The sequence below is a fragment of the Rhea americana genome, unplaced genomic scaffold (genome assembly GCF_003343005.1).
Source record: "Rhea americana isolate MKP2758 unplaced genomic scaffold, rheAme1 scaffold_35, whole genome shotgun sequence".
NCBI classification, from domain to species: domain Eukaryota; kingdom Metazoa; phylum Chordata; class Aves; order Rheiformes; family Rheidae; genus Rhea; species Rhea americana.
Window position 1 is genome coordinate 6366582 of NW_028186479.1, and position 17319 is coordinate 6383900.

Sequence of the window (17319 nt, forward strand, 5' to 3'; positions counted from 1 at the left end):
CCGTTGCCGCCGCTCCGCCGCCGCGGTGGGGCTTGGTGCCCGGCAGGGCCAGCCGGGGGCCGCCTCCACCCGGGGCGGGGGCGAGGGCTGGGCTCGGTGGGCGCGGGTCGCGTCCCGAAGGGTTGTTTACTGGAGCTATTCGCGTGGGTCGGGAGGTGGGAACGCGTCGGGAGGCTGAGAGTCGCCGAGGAGCAATCCTGTGCCGTGCCGTGCCGTGCCGTGCCTGCTTGCTGGGCTCCTGCCTGCATTGCCCTGGCTTGTAGCATTCGCTTTTCAATAACGTTAGCTTCAGTATGCTGTTTAGATCCACTTCAGCGTCTGCGTTACTAATTGCTAGCGTTCGGGACTGCATAATACCTCTTTGGCAGGAAACTTAAATTCCGAGGCCTCAGCAATTTCACCAAGGTCCTGTAATCTGCTATTGAATTGTAATGGTGAAACACAGTTTTTGGTGAGGCGTTGGAGTGAGCAGCTAAACAGAAATGCTCGCTTCAGAGGTGGCTGTATGTCACCTGAGGTTTCACTGCGGCTTTGCGGTGGGGCCATAGGACAGTGACGAGCTTCACCGCTGGGAGTAAGCTGTGCTGAAACTGTGATTCTGTGCTGTGGCTGCTTTGGTTGAAATGGACAGGGAGTTGCATTTTAATAGATAGTAAACCTGGTTGTTTTTAAACAGCAACTTCAGAATGTTTTTGGAGTACTTTAAGAACACRTAAACACTCAATTTGACCTATTAGAAAAGCTTAAGCTTTGAGAAAGCGTAAGAATTCTGGTCTTTTATGTGCCTTTCCTCTGACTGTGTGCCAGGAAGGGATGCCTGGTGGACACCAGAACTCTGTAACATATTTTCCTTTGATCCTGATTCAAAAATGATAACGTATATTTTGAGTATGGAAGAGAGAGATTGTGTGCCAGACTCTTGATGCAGCAAGGATGCAAAATGTCAGACCTATAGGAAAGGTGTCTTCCCCAAATCCAGAGGGTCATTCTATTACAATGGCATCACAGAGAAGGGGTTTATATTGTATAGCAAATGCTTCCAGTTCCTATCATTGTAGATAGCAAGCACTGTGTTTTTTCTTTGCTTAATGGAAATAAGTCTTCTGCATACCCTTATAGTGATGCCAATCGCTGTAAGTGAAGCCACGCTTTAATTCAAGGGTGTCTTTAAGAATACAACTTTAAGAATACGAGATCCAGTCCTTCAAATACTACAACTGYGTCAATGTAACTCTTACTATTGCATCAGTGAGATAGCACTACTTGTCACATCAATGGGAGCTGCTGGTGGTAGTAAGTTGTATTTGGACTGACTATTCATTGAAATTTAGAGGATGTGACCCAGAAACTCTGTGCAGTTATAGGTTTATAGAAGGAAAAATGTGAGATCTGCCTAAAAACTAAAGATATTTCTAGCAACGCTGAGTATGTACTGAGTATTTTTGTTTATGTTTCAGTTTTACATTTTTAGTTTTAATTTTAAGTAGTATAGTTATAGACAAGGTGTGTATGCCAGTTTGTAATCGTTTATTCAGTAGTAATGGGCCCTTAAAATGATATGTAATTTAATCCAGCCATTGGGTATAAGTTGTAATCTTCATTTAGCAGATACAGAATTGCTATGCYCAAGGAGTTCTGTATTTTTTTTCCTTTTCCCTGAGCAGTTCAGTTTGTGTCAGTAAAGGGGAACAACTGATGGTCTAAGGCAGTATGTTCATAGCTTGAGCGCTGGTAACTCAGCTTTAGTGAATCTCTTTTGCTTACCTAATCTGAACCTAGTCTTTCTGATGGATGGGTTACTGTGCTTTTCCCACAGAACAGGAGCCAGCAGCGTAATGTAGGTGATGTACTCCAAACCCATGCATTGCTTTTATTTCACAGTAACTTGCTCAGGCAGCCATATGCTTAAGATACATCCATAATAGGTTTTGCCTGCTGTAGAGGGGACCACAGTGTACGTGATGGGTATCCAGCCTAGCTTGGGTCTGGAAATGGCCTGGCAGCAGCTCAGCCAGTCTCTGCAGATACTAATTGATGGAGCTTACTGTTATCACTGGTCTTTGTGCAGTGTAGGCATGATCTTATGCTCAGATTGATATCCTGGGATGCTGTTTTTCTGCTATTCTGACTGAAGAGAGCAGGTAATGTAAAATATGRCAAGATGTAAAAGTATACTGTCAAATTTTCATTTCCCTGTCCTGTGTGTAGCTGGTTAAAGCATACAACCAGATGAGAGTGATTATGCCATCTATTTGACTTATGCATGCAAATAATCCGAACCTTAAGGTTGCTTTAGAGAAAAAGAGAAAGGAAAGCTTTCCTAATTAGAGCTACGTATTTCCTAGGATCTGCAGACAATAAGAAAAAAGATTGCCTGTAGCTTCATTGGAGCTGCAGTGCAGCAAGTCTGTCAGTGACACTTTACACATCGCCCTATTAACAGGGAGTCCAAAAGGAAATGCCAACTTGCATCCGCAGGCTTTGGATGCTGGGGCCTCCAGCAGCAGTAGTTCCCAGGTAAGGAGGTGCCAGGCATTACAGGCAACGTGCTRCTGCGTGCTGGCTCTTAGTGCCTGGGAGCACAGGCAGGTTAACTCCTTTGGACTGGTTCTGGCTGTGCTTCTGGAGTAGGATATGCATGGTGGGGATGTCTCTGGTGGATGGTGAGAGGTCGGTCTAGATTTGCTTGGATAGCTCTTCACCCCACTGGGTTACAAAGTGACCGCACAGAACTGGTTCCCTTAGGGGACCAGTAAGAAAGGAGCAAGTAAATAACAGCTGAGGGTAGAGGTGGAAAAGTAAGGAAGTGAGAAAGGAGACTGCAGCACCAGGGCTCAGCTAAAAAAAAAAGTTGGGAATTGCTGTTTGGGAATCTTAGTAGGAAATAAAGACATGGAAAATCCCGCATTAATACCTCTGTGGACAATGGAATATTGTTGAACAGGAGGAAGTGCTTGTTGATGTTTTTGCTGTTAACCTAGTGGATAGTGTGTGTATGAAGTTCAGCTTCAAGTTTTACAGTAAGAACTGATAGGGAGTGGAGCAGYATTCAGAAGCTACAGTGAATGGGCTGAAATAGAAACAAAGAATTAATAAAGGGAAAATGAAATACTGTGCACTTTATATAAATAAAAAAGGACAATGAAACATCCACATGACCTAGTCRGAAGATAGTAGTACCATACCATAGACAGAGGGAGATCAGAAGATTATAGCAGGAGATAAAGGGAGATATCGATGTGATATACATCTGCGTTTTCTGCAGTGGCTACTTGAATCTCTGGTGTCCAAGGAACACTAAGTTTGCCAACCAAGAAGTTCTTTACAGTGTTTTAAAAACTTCATCATGCAACAACTTTGAATCTGCAAGTTTTTCATGTTCTCTGAAGTAGCAGCGTAGCTTTCTCCTAGGCTAACTTCACATCACAAAGCTGGATCGTGACAGTAATGATTTTCACTTCAGGCCTTTACAGGATAGAGGTGGTATTTTGTTCTATTTCACTGTTTCATCAACACCATGTTTTAATATACACCAAGGGTCCTTCTGTATCTGGTGTATTTACCTGTTCGGGTATTATATTTAGATTTAAAATTTAGAATGTCTTACAGCCTTTCATATGCTGCAAAGCTCCTCTAAATGATACAGAAAAAGTTTGGACTGCCAGTGGGGGAAAATAATACAGAGAAACTGAGTGACTTGCTCATGCTTGGGGGAAGAAGGGGGGGGAGGCTGTAGCCAGGGAAGATGGGTGCCAAATTCTGTGTTAGGCTGCCTTGAATAAAAAGGTATTTCTGAAAGTTAAGGTGGTTTTTCTCCTGTAGACAATATTCTGAATATTCTTTAGACTGGGATGGTTATTCCAGCATCTTAGTAAAATTAATACTTAAAAACTGAAACTCCCTTCTCTAGAAAATATGYTTATGCCATGAAGGCAGTGTAGTTTCTAAAATACATGCTAAAAATAATACCAACTTTATAGACAGACCTTGCCCCTCTATTTTTTTTCCCCTTTTCAGGTTGATACAGGGCAAATTGAGTATTTAAACTCTCTTAACCCAGTGRCTTGCTAGTTTAAGTCCTGAGTCAGCATTAAGATTGGAAAGACTAGGAAGGCTGCTTCTGTCTGTTATCTCATAAGGCTGTCTGTTCAGAATAACAGCAACTTCTGTGGGAAAGCATGACGTCGCCATTTGTTGCTTTCTGTTACGCAGTGCAATCCCTTCTGCGAGATTGTTCTGTACTTCTGATCCTTACTACAAATAACCATCAATGCCACAAAGCTAGTTTGTATTTATATTTTCAGGATTGATATTTCTCTTTTTACATAGATTGAGTAGCTCCTGTTTATTTAGTCTATCAGGAAAATGTAAGAAGTAACGAATACGTCTCGTGCTCTTGCTGCTCTGATAGTTGAGATGTTATGACGGTTGTTATTTTGTGATGGTTTATACTTAATGTAGATTTGTAAACCACCTTAGATCTCTGCAGATCTCTGGTCAAAAGCTTACTAAGATCCCTAAGCTTGGGATTAGACCCTTAGTCTTTACTGCTCTTTTGACTTTTATCCTGTTCCTAGATGATGAGCCACTGGTCTGTACTGGTTCAGTGTTTCTGTACCTCGGACAGYTACTGCGTTGTCTCTGTCTTGCTTTATTCAGACTAGCAGGCCCTATAGATGGGGGTGCAATCATTTATCAGGTATCTCCTCTCTTTCGCATTATGATTTATTCATACAATACATTTCCATTGGTTAAACAGAACTGATAATAGACATTAACCAGGAAGCTGTTACCGTCTGTCCTGAGAGATTGTATATCACAAACATYAGGATAGAAAATAAGCATGTCTTTAATTGAGCAAACATGGCCTTATTTTCCTGACAGTTATACTAATGGCATTCCACTGACACAGTTGAAGTTGCTTCTTGTTTACAGTCRTATAAATGAGAGGACAACTAAGTTTTGTGCCTTATGTGGCTTTTAAGCCTGTCAGTCTCCGCCTGATCTGGACCATCAGAATGGAATTTCTAGACCTGACAGGTCTCTCTAAGGTTGTTTTCACCTACCCCTGTTCTCCTCAGGGAAGAGTTTCCTCTATGTGTACGTATCCCTGTTCAAACATAYACTTCAGAAAGGCGAAACTGCAGTTAATCTTCACCTTTAACAGGATGCTTCCAACAACAACAACAACAAAACATTAAAATCTCTTACCTCTTAAATGTGCCTTTTCACTAAGCTCTTGATCATGGCCCCATCAAAATAATGAAATGACCATGTAAAGTGTTTTCTAATCCATGAATATAGCTTGGAGTTGTAATGTAGTCACTCATTCCTCTCATGTATAGAAAACATTGTAACAGGGTTACTGCTTGGCTTTGTGTTCCTTCCTTTCCCTCCCTCCCCGCAACAGATTTCCGAACTTGTGCGTTTATCCTCAAAAGTGTGTTTTTAGTCTTAAAATATTTTAAAATTAYTTTTGAGGGATGTATTATAATTCACAATCTGATTTCTTTCTGCCACTTTCCTTCAGTACGGAAGCAAACTCTGCTGTAATCCCATGACGTCAGCAGCCAAAGGCTTCTAGAGAATCTGAGATTTTGTGAGCCTCTTGCTAAAAGCACAAGAGAAGCTGCGCATACCCACATGCAGCATAATCCTGCTGCTGCCCTGCTCCTGGGGCAGCTGGAATAGAGTTAGTGGTGTGCTGACTTTTTGCTATGACATTTTGACGTGAGTCATCAGGTGCAGTCATAAGAGCCCTGTGCCTGATCCTTCCCTATTGCTTTTGCCATTTTAACTGTAGAGAAGTAGTTTTCAACTTTTTCTTGAAAATACTCTGGTGGAAATGCGGATCTCTGGATAGCTAATTTAAGCCTGCTATTAATAGACTTGGTTTTTTTAGCTGTCTTTCACAGACTGGTCAGAAGTCCCTCTATCATTCAGAAAATTGGGTTGAAAACTGCCATGCTGATGGATGTCTGGATCAATCTGCAGGAGACTGCCAAAAATTCTCAGTTTCCTTCCTGTTGATCAGATAAAGCTTTTCAGGCTTTGCAGAAACCATTAGGAAATGTRTAGAGAATATTGATATTTCCTTGTTATTCCTGCTAGAACTTGGTTTGGCAAGTTTTGACAGGCTTTCTGTTAGATTTGAATTGTATGAAAGTGGCAGGAGAAGCACTGGTTCATAACTTGTTAATTAGAAAACAGCACATGTTCTCCCATTTCTGTTGCAAAGGAAGACTGAATATGTGATGTTATAATCAGTTAAGCTTTACATATAGGAAATGAACTTCAAAATGGTGTCTCACAATTTCAGTTTATATCCCCTATATATTTTTTTTTGTTTAAAAGACATGTCTATCTGCATTACCTAGCTTAATTGTGATGAGTATTACATGACTGATAATGTATGTTTATTTTCTTTTAAGGTAATAAAAAGTTAAATTTAGTATTGTCTGTCAGCTATTAACATACTGTCAATGGACTGTAGYTCTAAGCATGTCATGAAGTCTTCCAAAGTATCACTGCAAACTGCCAAAATTTGAAGTTTGAGTTTGTATGGCAAATGTAAGCTTTTYGTGAAGTTGAATGTTAATAGACTTCTAATAGAAGAAATGGTTGCAATGCCTGAATAGTAATACTGTTGCCTTGCAAGTTAAACCATGTGCTTGACAATAGCAGCATGAGTAATTAAATGGAAATAAGTGGGATGATGATGATGTTAAGCTTAGTGTAAGTTTTACAGCATCAGAGCTACAGGTAACCTACCCAAAAGGGGCAGGAGACCTRCATGGGTGAGCAAGGAGCTCTTGGCCAAATTCAGACAGAAGAAGAAAGTACACAGAATGTGGAAGAGGGGACAGGCTACTTGGGARAATTAYAGGARYGCAGYCAGAGTATGTAGAGATGCWGCRAGGAAGRCTAAGGCCCAGCTGGAATTGGGTCTGGCAAGGGATGTCAARGACAACAGGAAGGGCTTCTTCAGATAYATCAGCAGCAAGAGGAGGATTTGGGAAAATGTGGGCCCACTACTGAATGGGGCRGGGGCCCTRGTGACAAGGAATACAGAGAGGGCAGAGTTACTGAATGCCTTCAGTGCTTCAGTCTTCACTGCTAAGAGCAGACCCCATGAATCRCAGAGCCTGGACGTGAGGGAGAAAAGTCTGGAGAAGGGAAGACTTTYCTTTGGTTGAGGAGGATAGGATTAGAGACCTTCTGAGCAGGCAAGACATCCACAGATCTGTGGGCCCAGATGGGATGCACCCACGGGTACTGAGGGACCTGGCGGATGTTGTTGCCAGGTCGCTCTCCATCATCTTTGAAAGGTCTTRGAGAACTGGAGAGGTGCCTGAGGACTGGAAGAAGGCCGGTGTCACTCCAGTCTTCAGGAAGGGCAAGAAGGAGGACCCAGGCAACTMTAGGCCAGTCAGCCTCACCTCCATCCCTGGWAAGGTGRTGGAACAGCTCATCCTGGATGTCATCTCTAAGCACGTGAAGGAAAAGAAGGTGATCAGGAGTAGCCAGCATGGATTCACCAAGGGGAATATCCTGCTTMACCAATCTGACAGCMTTCTCTGATGGAATGCCTGGCTGGGTAGATGAGGGCAGAGCAGTGGACGTTGTGTACCTTGACTTCAGCAAGGCTTTGGACACTGTCTYCCATAACATCCTCCTACATACGCTGAGGAAGTGTGGGTTAGATGAGTAGTCTGTAAGGTGGATTGAGAGCTGRCTGARAGGCAGAGCTCAGAGGGTTGTCATCAGYGGTKTGGAGTCTRGTTGGAGGCGTRTGGCTAGTRGYGTCCCGCAGGGCTCAGTACTGGGTCCCATCCTGTTCARCTTCTTCATCAATGACCTGGATGARGRGACARAGTGCCTCCTCAGCAAGTTTGCTGATGATCCCAAGCTGGGAGGAGTGGCTGATACACCTGAGGGCTGTGCTGCCCTTCAGAGAGACCTGGCCAGGCTGGAGAGTTGGGCAGAGAGGAACCTCATGAGGTTCAACAAGGGTAAGTGCAGAGTCCTGCACGTAGCAGGGCCCTAGGCACCAGTACAGGCCGGGGTTGACCTTCTGGAGAGCAGCACTGCAGAGAAGGACCTGGGAGTGCTGGTGGATGACAAGTTGACCACGAGCCAGCAATGTGCCCTTGTGGCCAAGAAGGCCAACAGTATCCTGGGGTGCATCAGGAAGACCRTTGCCAGCAGGTCGAGGGAGGTGATCCTGCCCCTCTACTCAGCCCTGGTGAGGCCTCATCTCGAGTACTGTGTCCAGTTCTGGTCTCCCCAGKACAAGAGAGACATGGAGCTACTGGACATGGAGAGAGTCCAGCGTAGGGCTGCAAAGATGATCAGAGGGCTGGAGCATCTGCCCTCTGAGGAAAGGCTGCGAGAGCTGGGCCTTTTCAGAAAAGCCTGAGGAGGAGAAGACTGAGGGSGGATCTTATCAATGTGTATAAGCTCCTGAAGGGAGGGTGTCAAGGGGATGGGGACAAACTCTTTTCGGTTGTCCCATGTGACAGGACAAGAGGTAATGGGCAGAAATTTAAGCACAGGAAGTTCCGCCTGAACATGAGGGGGAATTTCTTCCCTGAGAGAGTGACGGAGCACTGGACCAGGTTGCCCAGAGAGGTTGTGGAGTCTCCTTCTCTGGAGATATTCAAGGCCCGCCTGGATKCAACCCTGTCTAACATGCTGTAGGTGACCGTGCTGAACAGGGAGGTTGGACTAGATGATCTCCAGAGGTCCCTTCCAACCTTACTGATTCTATGATTCTACAGCTACCGGTAGGATGAACGCTCAAATTACTTGTTAGCTGATTCTTAACCTGTTCTTCAGGAGTTGCTGGCCAGGCTGTTTTAAAAAAAGAAAAAATCTAGACATGGCTTATTTATATATTTACTTGATTTATATAGGATATAACAGCATATTTTAAGTGATTCATTTGAGCAGGAAATGGGTTATAATTTATTTACATCCCTAATATGTATATTACCTATTTTTTGATTATGCCTGAAATGTCACATGCCTTCCAGATATAAAAGAAAAGGTCTTTGCTCTAACATATCCTTAAGTTATATTGATGAGTTTATTGTCAATGTGTCTCACACTTACTAAGTGGCCTCTCCTATAGCCTTGTGCTGTAATTAAGTCCTTTGCCTTTAGCATTTACATATTGTTTGCTCCAGAGTAGGAGGGACTGACATATTCCGTCCGTGTATTGTAAATTAAGTTCACATGTGATATAATTCAAAAGCAGACCAGTTAGCTCAAGTTACTCTGCTTACCTCCCCTCTCCCTGCCCCCCCTTTTTTTTGGGGGGGGGGGTGTTGGGTGTTCAGTTTATATGAGAATAGCAGGTTAGGCACTGTAAACACAAACAGATATTTGTGTATATATATAAAAAAAGGAATTAAAAAAAAAAAAAAAAAGATAACCAGGCCATGAAGAGGAGAACCTGAGACTCTCTGCTCCTATAACATGACTCTAAGATTATATATGCTGAAATACCTATATATTTCTCAAATAATGAGTGATGTTTATGTACGATTCCTAACTCTTCATTCTGTCTCCTGAAGATGACTCTTAAGCAAGTATTGAGTAACAACACCTATTTAATAACAAATTTGTCCTCCAGCCAAAAGTCTGAGTTGGAGGCCTGTGCTGTATCCACTTACCACTTTTTTTTCTGCTCTGTGAAAATTAGTCTCCAGACTCTGCCTGAGGTGTGTCAAGGGCCCTTCCCATTCCTCTTTAGACACTTCCACAGCAATACTGCTCTCTCTCCCGCACCTCAGTAATATTTATGAGAGAGCGCTSTAGGTGTTTCACTGGAGTGAAACCATTTCCTGCATTTTCAGGAGATCTGAATTTTTAGTTGACTGTCGTAGGTAGTGTGCTATTCAGGAATAAACCCACAATTTTAACTGCTATGTATTTGGCTAGGTCTCAGTCTTTGCTAATACTTAAGTSCAATACCTTTTGTCAGACTGATTCCCCTGTTAAATAGGAGTTTACTTTTCATGTGAGATTTTCTGTGCTTTGCTTTGGAAAACAAAACCAAGCCTTTTAACATAAGTAGAGCTTACAGATTCTAGGTTAAAAAATCCTGACTGTCTGTATTCAGGACTATTCCAACTTGTTACTGCATCTGATGTTAAATCTAAAACTTTAGTTTAAAAATTACTATTTTTTTCTTATTTTTTAATTTAATATGATCTTGCTGCCAACTAAAACATCCTTGTCAGGCATGAGTCTTTAATCTTGTTTATTTTGAGCTGGCAAACCAACATAGTTTGTAATAAGATTATGAAATAATGTAATGAAGTTTAAATTGTTAACTTATGTGTGTCAGGAGATGGAGGGGTACTCGGTCTCTAAAAACATCTTTAAGCTGTGTAAAAGTATGAATAAGCAAGTGTCTTTACAGAAATGAAAAATTAGGGAAATGATATGGACTTATCTGGAGGTATTGATTTATCTGACGTTATACTAGCAGATTGTATGGGTAATAGCTGTTTCTGAAAATTATAGAGCATCTTTCTCTAAATATCAGGAGTCATGAAGCTAAATTATAGCTATGGTTAAAACAAAATAAATTACAATGTGGTATGTGAATTTTGTGAATGAGAAGTCCCTCCTCCCCTACAAAGTAAATGAGATGCACATGTGCACAATTTTAGTCTTGATTTTTCTGTTCTGTATGTTACCTGTATAAATAGAAAAGCTGGTATGCTTTAACATTAATTCATGCAACTTTCTCAATTTCATAAAACATCTTGAGCTATCTCACTGGACAGCATCCTAAATGTTAAAAGCAGAAATATAAGAAAATACTTTAATTCTCTTAGTTTATTTATTACTGCTATGTTAGAAAAGAATTCTGTGATTAATGTATGCTGTTCGGGTACTTGCTTTCATAGCCTGTGTGGTTCATCCACTTCTGTTCACTGGAAGCTTTGCTCTCTTGAGTTTTGCCTCTCAGTAGGGTAATACCAGCTCCATTTAAGTATCCAGTGACCTGTCTCCCTTGTCACTTATACTAACATGCACAAAGTCATCCTGTCTGTGTTTGGATTTAATTAACCTGCTCAGTAATAACCTTAACCTTTGGCTATGAAAGACTAATTGTCCTCTTATGAATTTGATCCTCTTGAAATAATAACCAGAAAGCAAGCTATCAAATCCTTTGCTGTCTAGATAGAGGCAATAGCATCTCCATTTAAGTCAATGTTACTCATTACGGCAAAGTAAAGCTTTTGCCTTGTAGATGACAGAACTTTGCTATAAATATTTTGAGAAACTGCAATATTTGTTAAAGATTCTAGGTATTCTTGTGATCTTCTCAGCATGTTTTCTATAGAATTATCCATTTTGTCTGGGCAACAGTGTCAGTTTTGAACAATTAAACACAAAGATAGATACAGCATGAACTTCTTTGCCAGAAGATATAGTTAGTAGTGCATATGCATTGTATCCCTTTCTCTGAATTTAAATGGAAAAATGTGCTATATTTTTTTGCAGTGTCTTCTGGAAATATGAACAATTCTTTCATGTTGAAATAGGAGGAGGCTGAGCCCTTCTGTTTGGGTACATGGAATATAGTGTATCTGGTAGCAGGACTGTTGTATCCAGTTTTCTAGAAGATCTTTAAGTATGAAGGTTGAGTTTTGAGCATTTAGAGCACTGTGTAAATATGAATTTTGGCACTTTGGCCCTTTTTAAGAGAAGCGTTCTTGGAAGTTCATAGGTGTGTAAAGAGCTGCTTTCAAGGTGTTACATTCCAGGTGTGTTCTAACATTGAGTGCTGCAAGTTCTCAGCACAGGGTTGATTGATCCCTTGCCAAAGTTTTATGGGCATTGTTTTTATTTCCTCCTACCCCCAACTGCATAAAGCTTGGTGGAAAACTGAAACTACAGTAAGCACTGTGCATACCTGGAGTAGCGCAGCCTCAGAGATGGACCTTACCCTCTGGATAGATAAGGTGGCTGGAGAGGTGGAGAAGAGGTGGCAATGGCAGTAAGTGTTATGTTACTGCCCTGATTAGAGTGGCTTGGATATAGCTAGGAATGCTAAAAGGGAGGTAAAACAAATGCTATTGGGAGGTGGAGCAGAGGTGGCAGGAGAAGGAAAGCAATGTAAAAGACTTAAGAGGGTTATAAAGCCAGAGGAGGAGGTGAGAGTGGGAGACAGCTGTCATTTAGGACAGGTATTGTCCAGACAAGATTAGAAATTCCTGTAAAGATCTCTRTGCAGACAGTTTCTTCAGTAGTTCCTGTCACAGTAACTCCTCAGTAGTTTGGATTTGCAGTTCTGCTCCAAAGCTGTGAGTCCATGGATAAAACAGAAGGAAACCTCTCCCACTTGCTCAACTTCCAGTGTCTGTAGGAGAGACCCATCCTTTCCTGAGACCTGATCCAGAGAACWGGGAGCTTGCCACCTGTGTCAGGTCCTTAGTCCTCTCCCACATGCCAGTATTCAGTTCTTGCTTCAGTCCTTGCTGTGGCTGTTCCTATTGGCACCTACATAATTGTGGTGCTCTTCCTTAAACACTTGTTGCCTTTCCTCCACGGGGGTGGAGGTGGCCAACTCATGAATTTAATGTGTAATTAAGCAAGTCTTAAAAGCACTTTGAGATTCTCTTGAGTAAGAAGTGTTCTGATAAGCATGAGAGTCTGGTTTCCAAATCCATTATTTCTTGATTGATTTATTTATTTTTTTTGCTTCTTCAACTCTTTCTGCAGATTGGAATTTTCCACATGATCCTCATACCATTATATGAAAGGAGCTCTGCATTTCTTGCAAAGCAGTGAAACACTGTTTCTGATCCTTTTGCAGATGCAAGTATGGACATTATAGCCTATGATGATTACTCCAGTCTACCGCTCCAGAGATATTGAAAGGAAACCTGAATACCTCCAGCCAGAGAAGTGTGTTCCACCTCCTAGCCGCAGTTCCCTGGGAACGATGTGGTTTATTCGAGATGGCTGTGGTATTGCGTGTGCTGTTGTTACCTGGATGCTGGTGTTCTATGCCGACTTTGTAGTCCTTCTTGTCATGTTAATTCCATCAAGAGATTATGTGTATAGTGTGATCAATGGCACACTGTTCAACACCTTGGCTTTCCTCGCTTTGGCTTCACATTTTCGTGCTATGCTGACAGATCCAGTAAGTATATCTCTCCTTTTATGTCTCAGCAAGAGATGGGTGGTGTTTTTCTTGACTGCTAGGTGTTGGGTAACTCATTTGTTGAGTGAGTGGCAGATTTAAATAACTTTTGCRTGTCAATCTGCAGAGTGAGGCTGCTGATGTAGTATGCTAATTTGTCATCCCACTCAAGTCAGATGTAAAGTAAGGGACCAGACTTTAGATTCTGTATGAACAGCTCCTCGAGAAAGAGCGTGTTTCTCTCTTACAYTGTTTGACTTTGATACAGATGATCTGTGTTTAGGGCTTGTCATATCTTGACAAACAGGAAAGCTAGAAAAACTGGTTTTGGTTGTCTGCCTTGGCAAGTATTTCTTCAGCAGAATGGGATGGGACATTTGTTATTTTGAAAAACTGTTGCATCTCTCATACTGGTGATTTCATTGAGTTTATTGAGACCTGTTAAAACAAATATTATGTAGGCATGATTTTTCATTAAATCCCTCTGCCAAAGTGAGGTTGTGTCTCTAGGTCTGCAGTAAGCTGCCAGACTCCTGAATCAGCAAGCCAAAAGTTCCTAGGCGGGCAGGAAGCTTAGGGATTGTAAGACCCTTCCCCCTGCCCCAGCTTTGTGTATCCATAGGACGTTTTCATGAGAGATCTGATCTGTTGCTTCCTCCTCTTTCAGCTAGTGAAGATATGTTTTCCGTACATGCTGCTCATTCTGAATGCCCTGTGATAGTTTGTTTTGCTTTTCAGCCTCTGGACAGTGGATTCAGTTTAAAGTCTCATCTTATCTCCCCTAGTCAGTGGGAGAAGAAACAAGCTTAGCCTTCCCCCCTCCCCTCCTCCTTTGTCTGCTTGTTGCTGTTGGGAATGGCAGTGACTCTCTGATACTCTAATTACTCATTCCAAATGTCATTTCCTACTTGGAACCTCATTAAAGGCCATTAAAACTTTTTAGTGTAGTCTTTATTACTTAGCTTCCAGCTCTCCTAGAAGCCACAGTGCTACGAATGTCTTAATTTGGGGTAGTTTCACTGTATGTATTGAAGCAAAGACTGATCCATTGCATGCTACTGCTGCTTAGCAGAGCGGTGAGCAGCAGTTGAGGCACTGAAACTTTTATCATTGGATTCAGAAATATGGGGTTGTAGCAGTTTGTTACATAGTTTATATCCTAAGAAATATGAACTTTGTTATTTTTAATTATTGTATGTTTTGTGGCTTTAATGYCTAGGGACCTTTGGATCTCCAGAATTACTTTACAGAATTAGCTATAACTCTTTTGGAACAAAAGCTATATTCTAAAACTGACTGGGCAAGTACAGCKTAGGAGAAACAGACACAATTGCAAAGCAGAGTAATTGGGGAAAAAAGATACTTCAGTTGCAAGTATGTTTTTTTCGTGCATGGATGGAGAGAGCCAGTAGGATGTTGTTTTATTCTTCGTAGATATTTTTATGAGGAAATCAGCTAAACAAAATTGAGGAGGTAACGATAAGAGGCAAGGTGGGATGCAGCAATGTAGGGCGCACAGCGTGAGTCTGGGATGAAGAGGATGCTGGAAGATGGAGAACCAGGGATACATCTGGGATCAGAATGAAAGCACTGTTGAGGCAAACAGGAATAGTGTTCTTATTACAGATAAATGAAAACTTGAATCCTTCAGAAGTTGATAGCATTCTTCAGTCAGCTGTGTGTCCTTGCTAAATATGTCCCTAAGGTCTTGAGCTTTCCTGTGTGCTGAAGAGAGGGAACGTCAATCAGAGATGAGTTGTAACATTTGTGGAAATTGGTCTTGGTTAATTTTTAAATTGGTCAGGCCTATTGKGAAGTTCTTATGAGGAGGGGGAAAAAGAACAGACTGCTCAAGAGAGTTTTGAAATATTGGTTTAATGTGCACTTGTTTTATTAATGTGTACGATTTCTGTTTATTGCTGCTGGAATTGTATAGATTTGTCAAGAGGAGACTGTTCCTTCAGAAATCTGTTTATAATAMTACATCTTTGTTTATTTTGGTGTAAAAGCCTGTATCTATGGAGATACATTTGTGTTTATGTAGCAGCAGTGACTTCATGCAGCGCATTGAAAAAAAATATTTTTTTTTTTTGAATTAATTTGTGGCCGTAGAAATGTTGGAAAGTGTAGACTTGGTACTTTCTGAAAGTTCATGCTCCTGCAGGAACAGTAATATTGCCCGCTTAAAATGTAGTTAAGAATGTTTTTTCTAGTCTTATTTTGGGAGGGGGGAATTGTTTAGAAAGTGTTTGCTGTTTGCATATTGAACCCTAATTTAAATAACAAATACACATATGGAAGCAGGGCTATAAATACATGAGCTGTTTATCAGCAACTCTTAATGTTTGCAACGGTACTTCAGCAGTTGCTGCTTCTGCTGGATTGAAACATTTGTGATCTCCAGTTTGTGATAAGAAACACGTGTCAAGAAAGGGATAAGRATTCTTAAATATTGTAAAGCAATTTTACTATAGGATTTCAGAAGACTAATTCCTTAAGTGAGGATTAATTGCTGCTTTTGATTTAAAAAAAGAAAAGGCAAAATTAGGTTTAGTACCTGATTCCATGTTTTAGGACCTCATTTTGATTTCTTTCCTGAATCATCTTGCCCTAAAGTGAACAGAGTTTCAGGAAGTTTTTTTCTCTATCTTCTCCCTCCCCTAATTTTGAGTTAGCTGTTTTGTTCTTAGCACTCATTGTGTCCAGTGCTAAGATTAATCTTCTGGTTTGTTTTTCTCTGCAGGGTGCTGTACCCAAAGGTAATGCCACAAAGGAGTTCATTGAGAGTTTACAGTTAAAGCCAGGACAGGTGGTTTATAAGTGCCCAAAATGCTGTAGCATCAAGCCGGACAGAGCACATCACTGCAGGTAAAGTGTTTTCTGAGGAACTGCTCTTGTACCACATACCACTGGAGTTCAGGAATTATCCAGCATGCCTTGATCTAATGTATTATTGGTACCTGAGACTTCAGTGGTTAAATTAAGACTTCGGCATCAAAATTCTGTTACTGATAGTGCCAAACACATTTAAGGAACTTTTGGGAAAAAAAAGAAATCTTGGGCATTATTTGTACAGTTTTAATCTACAACAGTCTGGGACCACTTCTCACAAAGTGAGAAACTTAGAAACAAATTAGTACTACCTTGACTTCAGACCTTTGATTGGCATTGTATAAATTTTCTTAGCACATACCATCATGTAGCCATAACTTGAGAGATACTGCATACCAGATTGCATAGAAATCCATAAAATATAATCTCTCAAAGGGCAAATGTCCTTTTTAGTTTTCTTTTCACTCGTTACTCAAGGACCTATTTGTATAATTGTAGATTCTACTTAGAAGTGATATTTAAATTCTAAAATAAAGTTCCAATAACTACATATGTTTTTAAAAATTCTGACTTCCATATTCTCATTAAGTACTGTAACTTTGTTTGTGCCTTGTGAAAGATCAGTATGCCTACTGATCTGTCATGTCCTTTCTTTTTCTGGTAGGATAAACTTCCGTGAAGAGAGTTACTGATAGTGAGCTTTTTAGTACTAAGACAGTGAGCAAAAAAAATAACTACTTCCTAAAATTCTCTTCTGCTTTTAAAACAAGCGAACCTTCTTTCCAGTAAGTAGTTAAAGAGTTTGCAGTGGTATCCCTTTCTTATCTACTCAAAAACCAATGCRTACTGGGAGAGCTTGTATCATTACTGCTGATTCATGCAGGGGTCTTGTGGGAAGGGGAATACGTGGTACTGAGTTGAACAAACCTACTTCTGCTGTCTGCATTTTTCAAATTTCTCTTCAGAGCTTCAGTTTACCAATGGTGGTTTATTTTGTTTATTTTAGTCAAAACTAGGAATTGGTTAGTCAGCAGGAGCAACGTGATCATGCCTATCACTTATTAATGCTACTGTAAAATTCCCTCTGACACTTCTTCGATTATGAATGAAACTTTGCATCTAAAATGCTGTCTTGCTGATGACTCGCAATTGTAGGTAAATGAAAAAGACTCTTTGGCTAAAGTCAAAACCTCCTCCCCATGAACATCTTCGTTTGCTTCAAAATAATTTTATAGATGTTAAGGTTTGGAAAACTGAGCACTGATGCTGTTGAGATTCTTCAGTCAATTTCGTGTGGATTTTTTTTTTTTTTTTTTTTT

At 40.9% G+C, this 17319-nt stretch overlaps 1 protein-coding gene across 4 annotated transcripts in view; it reads left to right on the top strand.

Moving 5' to 3' along the window:
• Positions 1–17319, top strand: part of ZDHHC3 (zDHHC palmitoyltransferase 3) — a 37335-nt gene that overhangs the window by 3547 nt on the left and 16469 nt on the right. For all 4 annotated transcript variants that reach the window (XR_014896699.1, XR_014896700.1, XM_085311892.1 and 1 more), the window contains exons 2-3: positions 12839–13168; positions 15912–16036. Coding sequence is in view for 2 of the 4 variants with exons in the window: in XM_085311892.1 (XP_085168018.1) it covers positions 12863–13168; positions 15912–16036 (431 nt within the window). In the remaining 2 variants the exon portion in view is untranslated. The remainder of the gene's footprint in view (positions 1–12838; positions 13169–15911; positions 16037–17319) is intronic.